The sequence below is a fragment of the Drosophila sechellia genome, chromosome X, assembly GCF_004382195.2.
Source record: "Drosophila sechellia strain sech25 chromosome X, ASM438219v1, whole genome shotgun sequence".
Taxonomy (NCBI): domain Eukaryota; kingdom Metazoa; phylum Arthropoda; class Insecta; order Diptera; family Drosophilidae; genus Drosophila; species Drosophila sechellia.
The window spans coordinates 16,753,979-16,772,340 of record NC_045954.1 but is presented as its reverse complement, the minus strand read 5'-3'; the positions used below and the strand labels follow the sequence as shown (position 1 = coordinate 16,772,340).

Sequence of the window (18,362 nt, the reverse complement as noted above, 5' to 3'; positions counted from 1 at the left end):
CTTTAGTTTTGAGTTAAGACTACTCGCTCTAAATTCAAAAGAAGATTTCAAATTCGCTAGAAGTGATAAATAAAATAAAATCAAATCAATTTAATTCATTTTAATTAATGGTAATTAAGTCGAGCACGCTTCGAGCGGCCAACAGTGCGTATGAGTGATAGACATCTGTAGCTAATCGCGTGTGCATTTATTGAAGTTAATGCATATTATTGTTTTAGCCACTTGTGTTAAGCAAATCCGGTAATCGTACTTAAATGTGGAAACACCGAATTGCGTAAAACTAATGCAATTTGTTGAGTTTTTCTGTTGCATAAGCCAGCTAGAATGCTCTTACTTCATCCACATATCTACATGATAATAGCGATCTAACTGGCTCCACTTTCATGATCCTAACTTGGCAAAAAAAGAGTGCTTGGCCTGTATAGGGTTAAGCCGCCTTTCTCGACGTTCTCGCGACTGCGCAGTCGGCGTCGCAGCCACCGCTTTTGGCGCAATCGAAAGTTACGTTTGGGCTTTACGTCGAGCGCATTAGTCGAACGGCGATTGTCGGCGGCATTAGTTGAGAGTTAAAAGTGAAATACGAACACAGCGAGCATAAATACGATTAGAGTAGTGCATCTCGAAGATACAAAAATTGCAAGTGAGTGGTTTTAGTTCTTGGCCAATGTATCTTATAACTTAGTATGCTACATACATACATCTCATATCGAGTGGAATTGTTGTGTTCTGCAGATTTGTGAGACCAGTGATAATCAATTGATTGGCGTGAATTTCGGACGGCGCGTTCTGAAAACATTTTAATGTGCAAATTTAGATGATTGCCGAATTTTAATTGGAAAATTTAACCGCTGTGTGCCATTTGCGAGCCGTAATTTGTGCCATTAAATTGCAAATTGTTGCCACCACAACTGATTAAATTAATTAAATTATTAATGGCGCGGTGGCTAAACAACTACAGAAGACGCGACACCACATATATCACATACTATATCATATATATACCATGTACATATATCGTAGAACATTGTGATCATACATATATACGAATATGAAACCAGCTGAAAATCGTGCTCGCATTTCTCCAGCTACTTTGCATGCAATTCCATTCCTTCCGGTCCATTTCACGAAAAAAATAAATTAAATATTAGTGGAGACATTCTTGAATAAACAACTAAAAATAAAATGTTTAAAATTATTAGTGCAAATGCGAAAGTTAAGCAGTTCAATTAGACTAACTTTTTAAAAACCTTTTCGTCTTTTGTCTTTTTTTGCATTAAAGGAAAGTATATAATTGTTAAAGAATTTGAAATGAAATCTTCTTACTTTAGTACTTGTATATACTTTCTTATATTCTAGCTTGATTTGTCAACAAATAGTTTTGAATCCTTGTTTGTTTGAATGTTGAATAAATGTCTTAGTTTTTATTTAAGAGCCCTACAAGATGTTGTATTTATGCCAGCATTATTGGTACCTACACACATTTTTTCTCGGTGTACCTTTCGCATTTCCAGCTAACTTTATATCGCTTAGTTTTCGATAGTTATTCGATTCGCATGCAAATCATATGGGTGGGTGGGGGATCTTAGAGAAAACAAGCATTCTGTGCTACTCAGACGGGCCTTTAAATTCCAATCATGAACACCCATCAATTTACCTTTTGGGACCACCCTCCTCCCCCCCAATCACTGCCGAATAATAGGTGACAACTGGAGATATTCCCCAATTGGCAGCTTCTGCTGGCACATAAAAGTATTTCAGTGCCTATCTTATATAAGATACTTTTCCAGACACGATTCCCCTCCCTTTTTATTTTTTATTTTTTGGTGGATACAACCAACGCCTAATTGGCAAACGTGACAGATAAAATTCCTAACTAATTTAAGAAGTATCAGCAGTTACAGTCTGTTTTCTTTGTATTATATATTTACTTGGAAAATCTTAATTGGTTTCTATGAATATTATATAGTACAGTTTACTTCCGCACTTGACTTGATATAAATAATATTTAAGGGGAAACTAGTTTTTGAGTATATTTCCAAAGTGTTTGCACAGCTTTTGAGTGCTGGAATGGATGTCTTATCAACGTCCACAGTGAAACCTCGCCAAGTTGCGACACAAACATAGAATATTTACGTATGCTTAATGTTTTTGGGAAAGTGTTAGACCTGCCACCTACCATATTTTGACCTTGTTTCAAGAATTCGCACTATTTGTATAAACCAAATCAAGTTTTGGATGCCGGAAGAGAACATTTGTATTCCATACGATAGGGTGTCTTACTGAGGAAGTCAGACTGTTTTTACCAGCAAAGTTGGTGAGTGGGTAAGTGAGTTGTCACTCACAATTAACCGAAGAACATCGCTTTCAAAGCAGCGCCGTCGAGCATTGTCTGTAAACAATAAAATCAAATTAATTATGGCCAAATAAATCACTGGCATCCCAACTCGGGGGCAGAATTATTGCCCTCTGCTGATAAGCGACATGGCATCGCATCGCTTAGCCAAGCTCCTCCAGCACCAGCCAATTAATGAGTGCGTCGACAGCGGCAGCGGCGGTAGCAGAGGCAGCGGCGGCAGCAGAGGCAGCGGCGGCAGCAGAGGCAGCGGCGGCTATTGGCCAACCGAAGTTCGATGCCGAGGCGGTGAAGTCGAGCGAGAAGTCGAGCGGACTCTGCGCTTTTTCATCTGCCGCGCTGCGCATGCGCATGCGGTTTCTGCAACTGGGGCAGTACGGTCGACATTCCGTGGAGCGAACCAATCCGCGTTGACAATTTGAAAAATCAAATTCAAAATCTCAAAATCTATATATTTGCGAAATTTTAACATTTTCCGATCAATCAGATCAGTTTGAAATTGCAAGAGTTACAATTGTTAAAACTTTTTAAATAAGTAAGTGATTCTATGCAATAAAAAAAATCATAATTTATTACATAAAAATCTCAGCTTAATCATGATTATTTTTGGATCTAGGGCGTACCATGTTTTTTTTTTTTGTGCTTATCAAACCCAAAGATCATTTGCAGCGAAGCTCCACTGTATTTCAATCAATTAGTGTTTGATTACTGCAGTTAGCTAACTGCATTTACACAGATGTTTCACGGCCTCCTCATGTTTTTACCCAACTTGTGCACTTAAAAAAATATATGAGCACTTTCAATTTGAACTTTTAAACGTAATATAAATGCAGCATATATATTAATTTTCTTATTTGTAAAATGAGACATTATTTTGTTTATATTTACTTTATTTTACTTATAATTCATTTCAGAAAATGGATCTGAAGATGGAGCTGGGCGGCTACGTGCACTCCGCGCCCAACACCAAGCGCTTCGTCGTAGAGGACTGCAGTGAGTAATGGCCAGTGGGGTTGGGGTGAAGGGTGGTGCCTTCCGGTTTAGAAAGTTGAGGAAGTGCGTCGGCCTGCCTGTCAGCGGCAGTTAAATAAACCTGCTGCCCGCCGTTCCACGCATTTTAAATCGACTCAGATCGGATTGCATTCAGATCGCCGTCAAGTTGAAGTTCAAAGCACTCTGAAAAATAACTAGTACTTAAGCTACAAGGAAAAGGCTTAATATTTTAAAATCCTATTTGAAATCTTCCGCATTGATATAATCCTAAAGTACATGGAAAACTCCGTTTTAGAACTTACTCTTAACTTCTTGAATTTTATTTTATATTTATATCAATAGAGGATCGCCTTTTACGAAACTCATTAATATATTTATGCATATTTAAGGCCGTTTAGTGCGGCGAAGTCATGTCTATGTACATATATATTTATTTTTTAGAGTTTACTTTAGCTTTACAGTTGACCTTGGGTCAATTTACATTTCACACCTGCCAAATTGGAGCAGCACGTCACCTCCAGTAGTCAGTCAATCAATCATCATTCACTCGCTCACTAACCGGCGGCTTTCGCTCGGTTTTGCAGTTACCAAGGTGACCTCCGATGGGGAGCCGCACGGCATGATGACCATGGTGGCCGGATTGTCCGGCCTTTTGGCTGCCATCATCATTCTGGCCGTCCTTGTGTCCATGATATCTTGTCGCAAGCAGAAGAGGTAACAGCATACATACATATATATATGAATTATTGCATATAATATTCTGATTCTTGTCGTTTAAAAAAATGCAGCAACAACCGGAAGAGCAATTCCTCCGCCAATGTGGTGACCATGACCAGTGTGGCGCAGGATCAGCCCCAGTTGGCCGGTAACTTGAACGCAGCGTTCGCTGAGAGCACTCTGACCTTGGACAAGGTCAAGCAGGGCACGGAGGACCAGTGGCGACCCACAGCCGTGGTGGTGGAGCGGTACTAGTGGAAGCACCACCGCCAACCAGCGGCACATGGGCACGTGATGTTTATTGTAAACGTTTGAGACTGACACTTAGCCTAAGGATTTCCATCACCATCTTATATCTATATAAAATATGACACCTTTTTTTTTGCTTGTTAAAATATTATACTACTATACTATAAAATATGTGACAATATATGTTTGTTAGAATTAAAGGGAAAACTGTAAAGCTATTTCACAGATATGATTTGATATGATATGATATGATATGATTTGTGCACACCTTGGATTCAGATACAAGCACTATATGTTCATCCAAAAAAACACAAACAATTCAACCAAATGGATCAATATATTCGTATGCAGCTGCGTACATGTGTGGTATAAAATATAGTATACAAAAAAATAGTAGAGAGTCAAAGATGGTGGGTCTTCCATCCTCTAGAGCGCCGTATTGCGTCCACCAACGACCATGGCCAGCAAGGCCATGCGGATGTACATGCCGTACTCCGCCTGCCGGAAGTAGGCGGCCCTCGGGTCCGAGTCGATCTCCCGGCTGATCTCGTCCAGACGCGGCAGCGGATGTAGAACAATCGAACGCTTCTTGGCACGCATCATATGCTCGGGCGTCAGCACCAGATGGCCACAGCACTGTCGAAGGAAACCAGTGGGTGTGAGCAAGTAGTATATCAAGTAAAATGGAGACAATGCCACCCTTATTACCTTATCGTAATCTTCCACGTTATCAAAACGCTCGCGCTGAATGCGAGTCATGTAGAGCACATCCGTGTCGGGCAGCACACCCTCAAGGCTGCCGGCAAAGAACTGCTTGACGCCGCGCTGGTGGACGAACTGGACAACCTCCTGGGGCATCTGCAAGCTAGTCGGCGCCACATACTGCAGGGTCACATTGTACAAGGTCAGCAGGCGGGCCAGCGAGTGCACGGTGCGTCCGTTCTTCAAGTCGCCCACCATGGTGATGGTCAGTCCGTTCACAGTGCCAAACTCCTCGCGAATGGTGAAGATGTCCAGCAGCGCCTGCGTGGGATGCTCACCGACGCCATCGCCGGCATTGATCAGCGGCTTTCGGGAGAAGGTCGCTGCGCGCTGTTGGAAATAAACAAATTAAGAAGATAATGAATTCAATGGCATATCGAAGACGGATCCACGAACTCCTACTCACCGCTACAGCTCCGGGCGAGGGATGACGGAGCACCACGACGTCGGCATAGCTGGACACAACCTTGATGCTATCCTCCAGGCTCTCGCCCTTCTTCACCGACGACGTGATGTTGTCCATGCTGATCACTCGGCCTCCCAAACGCAGCATGGCAGCTGCAAAGCTGCACTGCGTCCGCGTGCTGACCTCGTAAAACACACTGGCCATGATCTTGCCTGGCAGCAGCTCGTCCACTGGACGATCCTTCGTACCGCGCAGCTTGAGCAGCTGTGCCAGGTTAAAGATGTCGTTGAGGTGATCTTTGTTGAACATGTCGACAGCAAGGATGTTCTTGCCCATCAGCGAGTGGGCCACCGGATTTGAGGTGGTAGTGCGCTGCAAGTACTCCCGCAACGTGGTGTTGCTGGCGGAATCCAGACGGACGCGTGGGGATGGCGAGTTGGGGCGCAGGAAGTTGGCTCCGTCCACAAAGTGCACCTTGGTCGATATTCCATGTACGCCTCCACCGGGTCCGTCGGAGGTGAGGAGGCGGGCAAAGGTGTCATTGGCATCGTTGTCGCTGGGCAGCAGATCCTGGGACGCCTCCGACACCAAGGGCACCTGTTTGGGGCGCACATTCAGCCCGAAGCCGGGCTGCACCAGCACTTGGCCATCGACGAAGGCCACCTCGCCGCGGAGAACCACCCGGTGGACGCGTCCCTTGACCTTGGTGCCCTCGAATGGTGTCCAGCCGGACTTGCTCTTCATCTCCTTGCCCGTTATGGTCCACTCCTCGTCGAGATCCACCTCCACGTAGGTCTGCGCCTGATCGGGAAGGTTGAAAATGATTTTCGGATTGCGATGGAACTTCCTCTTGATGTCCTCCAGCGTCAAACGACCCTCGTGAACGGCCTGCAGGAGGAGCGGCAGAATGGTCTCCACGCCCGGAAATCCAGGCGGTGGACGCTCCGAACGTTTCTCGGCCAGCGTGTGTGGCGCGTGATCGGTGGCAAACACATCGATGTAATCAATATTCTCCCACAGAGCCTCTTGATCCTCCGGAGAGCAGAGCAATGGCCTTACCTCGGACATTCCATGGCCCAAACGCTCCACATCCTTGGTGCTGAGGAACAAGTGATGCGGGCACACCTCGCAGGTCACCTTGACGCCCTTCTCCTTGGCGGCACGGATCAACTGGATCTCCTCCTTTCGCGCCACGTGGCATATGTGCACGGAACGGTCGAGGAGATGGGCCAGCATGATCACAGCCGCTGTGCTCTGCCTCTCCGCATGACAAACGATGGGAGACCGCTTGGGCCAATGGCTGAGATGCCTCTGCCAGCTGGTCATGTCGCTCAGTTTCAGGGTGCCGAAAGTGTCGTTCAAGTACATCTTAAGGCCACACGCGTGACTGGCCAGCTCGTTGACCTGCGCCCAATTCTCATCCGATGCCCCAACATACAGGGCATAGTCGCATCGAGCTCCCGCTTTGGCCAGCTCCTGGAACTGTGTGAACGTCTCTCTGTCCACGATCGAGGGATTCGTGTTGGGCATGGCGCACACGAGGGTCACTCCGCCAGCCAGAGCGGCTGCTGTTCCACTGGCGAAGTCCTCCTTGTGCGTGGCGCCCGGCTCCCGCAAATGCACATGCACATCGATGAAGCCCGGCAGCTTCACAATCCTACGCGAGGTCATACAATCCGTGTGCGTCTTCATTGGCGGCTTGCCACCGTTCATTCGCATCGATTCCACCAGCAGCTTGGTGCACTTCACATCGGTCACCAGCGGAATGGAGTAGTCCACCGCCAGGCGACGGGTGCGGTAGCCATGGGTCATGAACGAGGAGACTCTGGAAAAATATCAGGAAATTATATTTACTTGGATGATTCTTAATTCAAGAAAGAATGTTGCTCTATTTTTAAAAATAAGAGAATAGCTTGCGTAAAAAGATACGGACAAACTGACATACGGACACGACTGATGCTTAGAATAGATATACTTTATAGGATTGGAATTATCTTCAATTTTGATTGCACTGAAAATAACCTAAGCAAAGATAAAAAACACTGAAAATATATCGTTCGTATATCAGTTTGCACTCAGTTATAAGTACTTTGCACTTCAAGTGGGCTTTATAGAAAATATAAATAACATTTAAGATGTCTGAGTCAGATAAGAAATGGAATTAAGACAAGCCCTTTTTATAACTTAAAATATTATATGCCCAATTGTTGTGCAAACTGTGTTCAAGGCCTAACAATCCCAGTGACTAACATTTGTTTGAATATTGAATCATTAAATCGTTAATACCCCTAAAAACAGAACACTTATCTAAGTAGGTTAGCTACATACAGCTATATATATCTTATATAGCTAAACACAATTAGAATGCAAATACTATTTGCACTTTGGGACTTCTCGCTCAAGTTCCATGGATCACCAACTTAGTGTCATATATAATCTAGAACGATCCAGCGCATTAACTTATCGTTGGGTGCCATTAAAAAGAGTCACCATCGAATCGTACTCACCGCCTGGCACCCCCGCCGCTCATCGGAAGGTTGATGACCAGGTCGAACTGCTTGTTGGCCAGGAACTCGGCCAGGTGCCTCAGCTCACCGTTGATGTCATCGGGAGTCGTCTTGTCGAATGTCCACTGCACAGATTCCACCTGCAAGGGCAAAAGCACACATACATATATATACTCGCACATAGATCATACACAATGATATAGTATATCTATTATATATAAAGAATGCGACCGACCGATCATCACCAAGGCCACACATGTCATCGTCATCCGCGCCACCAACTCCACTTTCAATCAACTGTTTGCCCAGAGTACGCCATATAGATACCATTATTTATGGATCTTTCATGTCTACAACGAAGACAATAGAGCAACAGGCCATAGCAATGGCACAGTGGTGCAGATATGTACAATCTTGCACAAAAATTACAAGTGAATAAGAAATATTCAATTAAACTAAGAGTGCAATCAGAAAAAAAGATACTAAAAAGATACTATTTTAAGATAAGAATTCTATAGATCACTTTTTATATAATATCTTCTTTGAAGACCATCTATTTTAGACGCCTCCTTAAGTTTTGTTTGTGCGGCACAGTGAAGTGGAAATCAATTCCGTTTTCATTGGAGCACCAGGAACTGGCTGATAATGGATAATTGGGCCGGAGGAGGTGGTTGCCGGAAGAGTCGTTCAGCTCTTATCTTTCCGATTGCCAGTGTCATTACTAGATCGCAGATCGCAGGTAATTGCTAATTGGTGATTGAATTCAGTCACAAATCAGCGATCGTCCGTCGAGTATGGGCTGCTCCTGGTCGCGATCCGAGCAGGTGGATTCCAGTGCCACGCCCAATGCCCTGCAGGCGGGCATTCCCGCTCAGCGCCTACAGAGGCGGCGGCGCCAAGAGGAGAAGCAACTCCGCCAGCTGCAGAAGCTCCAAAAGCGCAATGCGCGTAAACGTCTCCGCAAGAGGGGCGCAGGATCCGGATCTGCCAGCGCCGGAGGACCTTTTCCCGATCGTGGTGGATCGATTCACAGACGACACATTAGCGGAAAAAGCCATCCTGATCTCGCCCTGCAACTGCGTCTACTGGGCGGCAGCAATGGCAGCACGGCCACCGAATGTGTCAGTGCCCTGTATGCCAGAACATTGGAGCAGCAGCGCGAGGAGTTCCAGCGGACCGTGGAGCAGAGGACCCTGCACCAATTGGACTGCGAGCTGCACACCTTCCTGCTGAACCAATTGCTTATGGGTGTCCAGTTTTTTGGGCACTTCGAGGCCGAGATGGCCGTGGTCGATGCCCAAATCGTGGACAGGCGACGCAACTGCTCCGCCGAGAAGCTGGCCGAGCACAGCCTGCTCCAAAGTAGCGCCATCGATGCGGCTGTCGCCAGGAACCTGCTCTTCAAGCCGCCGTAAGTCTTATCCTTATTCTCTCTGCATATTTATATATACTTTCTGGATTTTTGCCAACATTTTATGATCTTCTCTTTTATCATTTTAAAATTGGTTTTTGATAAATCGATACCTGGTTCCAGATCTTCAAAGAGTCCACCACAGCTGCTGCAGAAACCCGTGACCTATGTGGTCTTTGAGAACGTGGACGTGGCGCGACCGCACGATGCCAACTACGACACCGTGGCGGCACTGTGCAAGGTGCTCCTGGAGACGGACTACTACCGGACCACGCCCTGCCCCTCGGAGCTAGTCAACTTGATGGAGATGACCAGATGGATGGGCTATGTGCGCCTCAAGCTGCGCGACCAATTGCCGCATCCGCAGGCGGGCACGCCCAGTAGCTCCAGCTTATCTTTGCCGGCCAGCAGCGATGAGGAATGCATTTACGGGGATGTGGGATCCTCCGCATCCAACTCCCCATCCTCTGGCTACAGTTCAGGGGACTACGATTATGTCTACTTAGCCAGGTTGAATACTCCGCGATCGCTGGAGGAGCTGCGATTCGGTCGGGATTTCAATTTTCAAAGGAATGTCCTGCCGGAGAGTTGCATTCGCCGTTTGGCCAACTGTCTGCCTCCTTGGCTAGAGCAAACCGACGACGAGGAGTCATCCTCCGCCGCCTCCAGCAGTGACGAGGACGAGAAGGATGAGGCTAGTTCCGATCATCGCAAATATCCACCGGCTGGCTATGAAACGGTGGAGGTGCTTCGCCAGTGTCATGTGGAGCAACTGCAGCAGTGCTACCTCAGTTCGCAGCAGTTCATGTTGTACTTTGGAGAGGTGCTGCGTCATCACTTGGCCAACCAATTGGGCATCAGCCAATCCCAGCTGGCCGCGTGCTCGTATCGCGGCTGTAGTGTATATACCGCTCGCGAGGAGCTGGTGCCCGCCATTCATGTGCCCAATTCCTGGCCGGATTGCGCCTTCGAATTCTGGCTAAGGGCTCGTCCCCGTTTGACCAACCTCCATACTGCCGAACAGTTCCAATGGCCGACGGAGCAGATGAAGAAACGTATCCGATCCATGGGCTTCCATGTCGTACCAGTGGGCTATGCACCAAAGCGCTCGAGAAATCCCTTTAGGGAGCTGGAGTGGCGCATTGTCTTTCCCCAGGCGGAGCAGTTTCTCGAGCGGCACTGCCTGACGCCCATGCAACTGAAGGTGTTCCAACTAATGAAGCTGCTGGTCAAAACCTTTGTGGACGAATCATCCGCATCCTGTGACCAATCACCGGGAGCTTTGCTCGAGCAGCTGAGAGCCCATATGTTTTGGCAGTGTGAGCAGCACAGCAATGATTGGCCAGAGGAGTTTCTGGGCGAGCGATTGGTTCGGTTCATTCGCTCCTTCGACGCCTGTTTGGCCAAGAAACACCTGAGCGACTACTTTATCGAGCGGCGGAATCTCTTCGAGCATGTCCCAGAGGATACGCTAATGAAGCTGCGCAGCATAATGGCCGGAATTGCGGAGCAACCGCTGCTGCATGTCATCCAGGCACTGAGGAATCTTCAGCACGCGCCGGAATTCTACCCGCAACTGGAGTATAAGCGACTGTTGGAGAATCTCTTTAGCCAGGATTACCTGGAGCTGCACGGACGCGGCAAGTTCTCGCGTCCACGTCAGGGATTTCCGGTTCTGGAGAACCGTGATGAAAACAATGCCGGGCAACGGGTGGAAAAGAAAAAAACCGAGAGGACGGAGATCACCGATGCCAAGGGACTCTTGGGATTGGCTCAGCACCAGGAGCGCTCGAGAGGAAAGCTGCGCAGGAAGACACAGCTCTTAAGGGCGACGACTCAGCAATTTCAGATCTCGGAGACGGAACAAAGACGCTGCTCGCTCGACTCCCTGGATCGCCAATTGTTATTGGCACGCTCCAATCCGGAGAGTTCCAAGAGCCAGGAAGCAGCGAAACCGCAACTGAACAACGGCTTGGAGATCCTGCGAAGGAGCAATCTGGTCGAGCTTCTGCTGGACCATTCGCTGGCCATGTTGGCTCGTGCCATTCGGTTTGGCAACCGTGGACATGCGCAGCTTTATCTGGAGCATGGCCAAAGATTGTGCCGCCTCTATCAACACCTCGGTTGCTCCCAGCAGGCACAGCACTTCGTGCAGGAACTACAGAACGCAGCCAGCGATATGGAACGCATGTGTGAATCGCATATACCAATCAGATCCGGCGGCATTCCCCCCACGGTGGTTGAATCTCCGCCAGCGCCAAGGAAATCCATCAAGTTCCAGGAGCATGTCGTGCAGATACACACCCCAGAACCGCTGGCCATGCAGAAGCATATGCCCCATTTGAAAAACCAACAGCTCAATGGGATTCTAAGAGCTCACCACCAAGAGGATGCGAACGCCACTAAAACCCTACAGGAGGAGGAGAACAAGAGCGCGTTGCTGCGGGAAATAAAAAGTCGCATAGAAGAGGCACCTAAAGTCCAAAGGGACAGAGAACCAATAGATTCCCCTAAAGTGGATAGCCTAGAGCCGGAAACGGAAATGGAATCAAAATCGGAGGAAACGGCCAAGGAGGAATCACTTCTCTCACTGAACGGAATCCTCCAGAGGCTATCCCTCGACACGGATAAGGTGCAAATGCTGGGCAGCAAAACGGAGCAACTGGTCCAAAGAGTGGCCCCATCCGAGGCCAAGCGGGATGAAATCAAGGAGATCCTCAAGCGCAACGCACAGAAGCTCAAGGGCGCATTCAACTAGTGACAATAAAGATAATACTACCATATAGTAGCCAAATTGCTTAATCCCGGCGATTAGTGATACATATATTGATATATTGATACCAGATAAACGAGTTGTGATAAGGGCTAGAGATAGAGATAGAATTATATATAGTTATGGGCCATAAATATTGTCCATACCATGTGCGCCATATATATTTTTATAACTAATCTTGAAATCAACGTAATTTCTCTATGATAATGTTATTGAATTTGTAAACCAAAGTCATCGAAAATAAATAATGCAAAATAAACATGGCGCAACCGTTCAATTTGTTAACCAAGTCAGGGGAAATAAATAGTAGGAAATGAGCACTGGAACCACTCAACTTTGTTGACTCGCATCTCCAATGGATTTTGATTAAAGTTGCATGAACACAATAAGCACACAATGATCATAACACATGATCATGTTCTAGACATAAATATACTCACATTAACTCCGTGTTCGGCATAAAAGTCGCCAGTGCCCATGGAAGCGTATAGCTTGTAACCCATCTTGGCCAGATCCCGTATGGAAGGCAGCAGCTCCATCTTGTGCTGCAGAGGAATGGAGTTATCAATGGAGTAACCAATATGTAATCAATGGAGTGGCCAACAAACCTTGAAACTGCCAATGGAAAGGAGCACGGCGTTCTTGGGTATCTGGAAGCCCGTGGACATCATGGCCTTCAGATACGCCTCATAGCGGTTGTCCCCGAAGCAGGCAACCTCGCCGGTGGAGGCCATCTCAACGCCCAGCTGGACATCCGCGCCCGCGAGGCGCGAGAAACTGAATTGGGGCACCTTGACGCCCACCTTGCCGACACCATGGAGCACATCCAGTGGCTCCACATCGAGTCCCACAATGGCACGCGTCGCTGTGGCCACAAAGTCATGGTCCAGCGTCTTGGAGACGAAGGGAAAGGATCGCGACACACGGACATTGCATTCGATGACCTTCAGCTCGTTGTTCTTGGCAATCAGCTGCATGTTGAAGGGACCGGTGACATCCAGTACGCTGGCCAGATCGCATGTGATTCGTTTGATGGCCTCCAGGGTCTCCGCATTCAGATCCTGCGGTGGCGTGACCAGCGTGGCATCACCCGAATGCACTCCGGCATTCTCCACGTGCTCCGAAACTGCCATGCACAGGATGCGTCCATCGGCTGCCACTGCATCCACATCGATCTCCTTGGCCTCGGTGAGGAACTTCGAAATGACCACCGGATGCTCGCGGCTCACCTCGGAGGCGGCGTTCAGATATGTCTCCAGATCCTGGTTGGAATAGGCCACATTCATGGCTGCACCGGAAAGCACATAGGATGGCCTAACCAAACAGGGATAGCCAACCTCCTCGCAAAATTCGATGGCCGACTGTAGGTTGGTCAGCTCCTTCCAGCGCGGCTGCAAGATGCCCTTCCTGTCCAGCATGCGCGAAAACTTGAATCGATTTTCGGCACAGTCGATGGACTCCGGCGATGTGCCCAACACCTTCGCCTGTTGGCGATGCAGATCCATGGCTATGTTGTTGGGCAACTGGCCGCCCATGGACAGAATGATGCCCTCGCTATTCTCCATCTCGTAGATGTCCATGACCACCTCGAAGCTAATCTCCTCGAAATACAAGCGATCGCACATATCGTAGTCGGTGGACACCGTTTCAGGATTGTAGTTAATCATGATGGTGGGTCGCTGTAGCTTCCTCAGTTCGCGCAGGCAGCCCACGGCACACCAATCGAACTCCACGGAGGATCCGATACGGTAGACGCCCGAGCCCACCACAATGGTGTGCCCGCCGGGGAAGTCCACATCGTGCTCGCTTCCATTATATGTATGGTACAGATAGTTGGTACTGGCGGGCCATTCGCCGGCCACCGTGTCGATTTGCTTGACATGCGGGCGGATGCCGAACTCCTGCCGCTGGTGACGAACAGCCAGCTCCGTGCTCTTGATGCACTTAGCTATCTGCTTGTCCGAAAAACCGAAACGCTTGGCCTTCAACAGCAGAGCGGCATCGGTTCGACTGCCATTACGGGTGAGCTGGGACTGCAGGGAGATGATCCTTTGCAGCTTTTCCAGAAACCAGTAATCGATATTGGTTAGTTGATGCAGTTCCAAAAGGTTCATGCCCAATTGCAAAGCAGCGGCGATGACGAAGGGACGACGATCTGTCGGCTCCGAAAGCTGCTCGGCCAGCTGATCCTTGTTAAGCGGAACCACATCCGGATCAAAGCCCAGCACATCGCTGTCCACCATGCGCAGGGCTTTTTGGAACGCTTCCTCGAAGTTGCGACCGATGGCCATCACCTCACCGACACTTTTCATCGAGCTGCCAATGTGCTTGCTAACCCGCACGAATTTGGCCAAATCCCAGCGTGGAATCTTGACCACACAGTAATCGAGGGATGGCTCAAAGCAGGCCGTCGTATTGCCCGTCACCGAGTTCTTGATATCTGGCAGGGGCAATCCCAAAGCCAACTTGGCGGCCACATAGGCCAGTGGATAGCCGGTGGCCTTGCTGGCCAACGCGGAGCTGCGCGACAGTCGGGCGTTCACCTCGATAATGTAGTACTGCTCCGAATGGGGACACAAGGCGTACTGAATGTTGCACTCGCCAACGACGCCGAAGTGACGGATCACCTTCAGGGCGGTGCTCCGGAGCATTTGGTACTCGCGATCCGAGAGGGTTTGCGATGGGGCCACCACTATACTCTCGCCCGTGTGGATGCCCAGCGGATCGAAGTTCTCCATGTTGCACACGGTAATGCAGTTGTTGTAGGCATCGCGCACCACCTCGTACTCCACCTCCTTCCAACCCTTCAGGGATTTGTCCACAATCAGTTGGCTCGAGTGGGCCAGTGCCTGTTGGGCCAGGCTCTGCAGCTCCTCCTCGTTGTTGGCGAACCCGGAACCCAGTCCGCCCAGGGAGAAGGCAGCACGAGCCATCACCGGATAACCCAAGCGACTGGCCGCATCCAGTGCCTGCGCAACGGAGTACACCGCCTCAGATGGCGCCACCTGCTCGCCAATCTCGTTCACCCGCTCGGCAAAGAGCTTCCGATCCTCCGTCTCGATGATCGACTGGATGGGTGTGCCCAAAATGCGAACATTGTATTTGGAGAACACTCCGGCTCGCTCCAGCTGCACGCCACAATTGAGGGCGGTCTGGCCGCCAAAGGTGAGGAGTACTCCGTTCGGACGCTCCGACTTGATCACCTGCTCAACATAGTGAGGTGTTAGGGGAAGGAAATAGCACTTGTCGGCCATTCCCTTGGAGGTTTGAACGGTGGCTATGTTCGGATTAATGAGCACTGTCTGAATGTTTGATTCCCTCATGGCTTTAATGGCCTGCGAGCCGGAGTAGTCAAACTCGCCAGCCTGACCAATGGACAGTCCACCGGATCCCAGGATAAGGACTTTGCGCGGCATCTCCGGAGCCGAATCTATGGCAATCGTAGTCGGACGCAGTCGCTGCTCGATCAGCTGCGGAATGGTCAGATCCTTCTGTTGAATGCTCTCCATGAAGACATCGAACAGGAACTCCGTGTCCTGCGGCCCAGCATGATGCTCCGGATGGAACTGAACCGAAAAGTAGGGCTTGCTGGCATGGACAATGCCCTCGTTGGTGCCGTCGTTGGCATTCACAAACAGCTCCGACCAGCCGTCGGGCAACTGCTCCAAATCGACCGCATATCCGTGATTCTGCGACGTCATCAGGCAGCGTCCAGTTGCTCGGTGCAGGCAGGGCAGATTGTGTCCTCGATTGCCGTACTTCATCTTGTACGTGGAGCATCCGATGGCCTTCGCCAGCAGCTGGTGACCCAAACAGATACCAAAGACGGGCTTTTGACCCTCCTCAATTACTTTTCGCACCTAGAAACAAAAGATTAGGTACATTAGGTACAAATGAATCCATTGCGACGCACCTGTTGGACGATCTGGTCGCAGCTCTCCGGATTACCAGGTCCGTTAGACAGAAAGAGGGCGTCGAACTGCTCATCCTCGAGACGAGCGCTCCAGGGGAGCAAGGTCACAGAGGCGCCACGTTGCAGCAGGCAGCGCAGCTGGTTGAGCTTCAGTCCGCAGTCCAGAATGGCGATCCGGGGTCCCTTGCCATTGGGATTCCCGTACACTTGTCGCTCCTTAACGCTGCACTCCTTGGCCAAACTCCTGACGTTCGGATCCACGAAACTGGACTTGGGCAGCCCTTCGACCGGCGGTTTCTCGTAGACAATCTTGCCTAGCATGCTTCCCTTCTCCCTCAGCTTTTTGGTCAGGGCTCGAGTATCGATGTCTCGAATTCCGGGCACCTTGTGCTGCTGCAGCCAATCGGGCAGCGTCTTCCATTTGCGCCAGTGAAATGCCTCTTCAGCCACCTCGCCCACCACCAAGGCGGTGGCCTGGACGACGCCCTTCATCCACTCGAAGTGCAGCGGCAGTCCGTGCTCGTCCTCATCTGGAGCTGGCACACCATAGTTACCGATCAGTGGATAGGTCAGCACCAGGATCTGACCACTGTACGATCGATCCGTGAGCGCCTCCGTGTAGCCAACCATGCCCGTTTGGAAGACCACCTCGCCACCAACACCCACTTCGGATTCATTCTCCGGGGGAACGTAGCCAAATGAGTAGCCGGGCAACACTGTGCCATCCTCCAGTGCGAGGTAACAGTTCGCAGAGGCCATATTGGACGTGTTGCTGGGGAGGATTGGAAACCATAGGGTATTCTTTAGTACCTTTCACTCGAAAACTGTCTTAAATAAACGAGCAAAGTTAATTAATTAAGAGATCATATCTCTACGAAGGCAAGTAGACAATATACAACAATATTGGGCGATTCTGGGAACTTTACCTAATGAGTTACATATACGTATGTAGAACGCGTGCATACCCTCGATTTTAAAAAATTTAATATAATTACCCAGGTTATCTTGTTTAAAAAGCACGCAATTCCAAATAATTATGATTAAAATCTTTATGATTAATATCTTTAATGCTATGATTAATTAATTAAAATATATATACATATACTTATTGAATTAATTCTCCTATAAGGATATTTCTGCACTTCCAAATAAAATATTTTAATTTACTTAACCGTAAGGAGTTTTTCTTTTGCTTTACATCCCAAGCACCAAAACGTACTATTTTATTTAAGTTGATCCATGTCTTGTACACCCATAGACTTTACAATAGCAGGGTACCAACATATCAAATACGCCGCAAAAGCAACATGTGTTTATAAACACACAGTCACACGCACACAGTTTGCCGGCCCAAGAAAATATAGAAAGAATCCAATAGGAAACCGCGATAGATAATTGTATGCATGTATTGAATGTCTGGCAACATGTTGCGCGGGGCACAACACGGTTCTGATTGGGAATGGACACTGCTTATCGAGCGATTCATTTTGTTGTTGTCATTTGATTCGGCGGAGCCGAAAGAGGAAGAGCGAGTGTGAGAGGGTGCGTTTTCTGTGTGCGTAAGCACGTGTGAGAAGTTTGGCTCCAATTGGAAACCGGTTCGGTCAGCAAATGAGAATAACAATAACATTGACTTTGATTTTGAATTGGACTTTGGACAGGGAATTGAGGAATAACCAATTGAGAATCCTTAAGCTACGATGCACTTATATCGCCATCAAGTTATCCTTCTCCCATCTGCACCCATTACAACTACAACTCACTTGCGATTCCGTGTACTTTCAAGCGAAGCTCTCTCTTTGCTGCACTTGTAGTTGTGAACACGTTTTGGTTTCGACTAAAATTCGATTGACAACTTGATTTGTTTACTTTGCGACACCGCTTTTAGAGCTGGTTAATTTCGCACTGCTCCGATGTGTTTGATTTGAGCATTTAACTGTGTTTGCTTGCAAATTGGCTCCAATTAACGTCTGGAAAATAAAAGTCGAGCAACTGAATTCACCGCCTTGTTGAATCGGAATCTTCGTGCATTATGTGCTAAAAAATGCCACAGCAAGAGCTCAGCTCGTCGGTGTGGAACTAAGCTGGAAGTAATATTGCGGGTTGGGAACTTGGCTGGAACGTTACTTATTCATTAACTGTTACAAATAAGATAAGATATTAGTAATAATCTGAGAAAAGTTTGATGACATGTGTTCATGCGTTTCCTGCAAAGTATTCCAAAGGAAATAAATATGCAACATTTAAATGGTAAGTCACAAATTTGAAATCACAATAG

At 48.3% G+C, this 18,362-nt stretch overlaps 3 protein-coding genes across 6 annotated transcripts; 2 read left to right on the top strand and 1 right to left on the bottom strand.

The window, feature by feature from the left end:
• Positions 1-516: 516 nt before the first annotated feature.
• On the top strand, positions 517-4,530 carry LOC6617971. Of its 3 annotated transcripts, none has more exons than XM_032725859.1 (4): positions 517-640; positions 3,268-3,346; positions 3,931-4,060; positions 4,135-4,530. In XM_032725859.1, exons 2-4 carry the CDS (start codon positions 3,271-3,273, stop codon positions 4,316-4,318), a joined length of 390 nt encoding a protein of 129 aa, XP_032581750.1. In that variant the 5' UTR covers positions 517-640; positions 3,268-3,270; the 3' UTR covers positions 4,319-4,530. The 3 variants fall into 3 exon arrangements, with proteins under 3 accessions (XP_032581750.1, XP_032581751.1, XP_032581752.1); XM_032725860.1 differs by having other exon boundaries at positions 517-644; XM_032725861.1 differs by lacking the exon at positions 517-640 and adding an exon at positions 2,723-2,888.
• A 100-nt stretch (positions 4,531-4,630) lies between these two features.
• On the bottom strand, positions 4,631-18,104 carry LOC6617969 (CAD protein). Of its 2 annotated transcripts, none has more exons than XM_032725858.1 (8): positions 17,848-18,104; positions 16,085-16,912; positions 12,780-16,031; positions 12,612-12,716; positions 7,988-8,127; positions 5,481-7,305; positions 5,021-5,404; positions 4,631-4,948 (listed from the first exon to the last, which is right to left on the bottom strand). In XM_032725858.1, exons 2-8 carry the CDS (start codon positions 16,841-16,843, stop codon positions 4,739-4,741), a joined length of 6,675 nt encoding a protein of 2,224 aa, XP_032581749.1. In that variant the 5' UTR covers positions 16,844-16,912; positions 17,848-18,104; the 3' UTR covers positions 4,631-4,738. The 2 variants fall into 2 exon arrangements, with proteins under 2 accessions (XP_032581749.1, XP_002042277.2); XM_002042241.2 differs by having other exon boundaries at positions 16,085-16,856.
• LOC6617970 lies at positions 8,739-12,434 on the top strand. Its single transcript, XM_002042242.2, has 2 exons — positions 8,739-9,398; positions 9,522-12,434. The coding sequence occupies exons 1-2, from the start codon at positions 8,782-8,784 to the stop codon at positions 12,154-12,156; spliced, it is 3,252 nt and encodes a 1,083-aa protein (XP_002042278.1). The 5' UTR covers positions 8,739-8,781; the 3' UTR covers positions 12,157-12,434.
• Positions 18,105-18,362: the final 258 nt, after the last annotated feature.